General features: G+C 63.8%; 1 protein-coding gene across 1 annotated transcript in view; it reads left to right on the plus strand.

Moving 5' to 3' along the window:
- Positions 1 to 6: 6 nt before the first annotated feature.
- The window catches only part of ADAMTS12 (ADAM metallopeptidase with thrombospondin type 1 motif, 12), a 187670-nt gene continuing 186611 nt past the window's right edge, over positions 7 to 1065 (plus strand). Inside the window, exon 1 of the mRNA XM_005872608.2 lies at positions 7 to 186. Coding sequence (XP_005872670.1) covers positions 60 to 186 — 127 coding nt within the window. The 5' untranslated portion in view covers positions 7 to 59. The remainder of the gene's footprint in view (positions 187 to 1065) is intronic.

The following is a 1065-nucleotide window of genomic DNA, read 5'->3' on the forward strand; positions in this document are numbered from 1 at the left end:
TCCCTGCAGGGCCCCGGGAGCAGTTCCTCCAGCTGAGAGCTCACCCCGACACCTGAACCATGCCATGTGCCCCGAGGAGCCGGCTCGCAAACCTCTGGGTGGTGGCCCAGCTTCTGAGCCTCGGGGGCTCGGGCCACGGGGCAGCCCCGCAGCCCGGCCAGGTGCGCTTCCGCGACCGAAGGCAAGGTTGGTGGCTTCTCTCTGTTTCCTTGGAAACCCGGGGATACCTGCCGTTTGTGAGTCGGTGGCTCCCTTCCCTTCCCCCACGCGCTGAACTCTGCTGAGTTGTAAGGAAACCCGAGCCCGGAGCTCAGGAACTAGGGGTTCTCGGGCTTCAGCGTTTCAGGGGCGGATTCCTTCAGTCCCCCCGAAAGGTGGGTGTCCCCAGCTCTCTGCACAGATGCCGCCGCAGCCAGGACCCCAGAGGCAGCGGGTCACCCCCCACCTCCCTCCTTTGTGTCCCCCCTGAAGCTGCCTGGTTCAGCGCCCCAGTTTTCAGATTCTGAACACGGACTGATTTTTCATGAAAGTTCCAGCTGGACCCTGGCAGACACTGCGTTTTCAACTCCGGCGAGGGGAGGGGAGTGCGAGGCCGCCCCCTGCTGCGGGAGCTTGGCTGGGTTCTGGTTTCCTGGAAAGATGCAGGGCTGTGTTTTAGAAGTAACAGTCCTTCTGGGGGAACTGGACGCTCCAGGGGCCCACCTTGCCCTGCCCCACCTCCCGGTCACAGGCTGCGTCTCTGGCAGAACCTCTGAAGCCCCCAAGGCCCTGAAAGCACCGGGCAGCTGTGACATTCCTTGTTGTTACCTTTCATTCTTTCTGACCTTTTTGACCTCACACCCTGGAAGGCCGGTCCTGTTGCCTCTGCTAGTGCATTGGACGTGCGGGTCAGAGACTCTCCTGTTTGGCGGGGAGTTCGTGGTGGCGGGGGAGCAAAGAGTAGAGCGGTCCGGGCACCAGCAGGGCTGGGGCGCCCCGTGTCAGCCCACTGACCGCCCACACCACCCCCTGGTGCAGGGCTAGGGCACCCCGTGTCAGCCCACTGACCGCCCACACCACCCCCTG

The sequence above is a fragment of the Myotis brandtii genome, unplaced genomic scaffold (genome assembly GCF_000412655.1).
Source record: "Myotis brandtii unplaced genomic scaffold, ASM41265v1 scaffold384, whole genome shotgun sequence".
Lineage (NCBI taxonomy): Eukaryota > Metazoa > Chordata > Mammalia > Chiroptera > Vespertilionidae > Myotis > Myotis brandtii.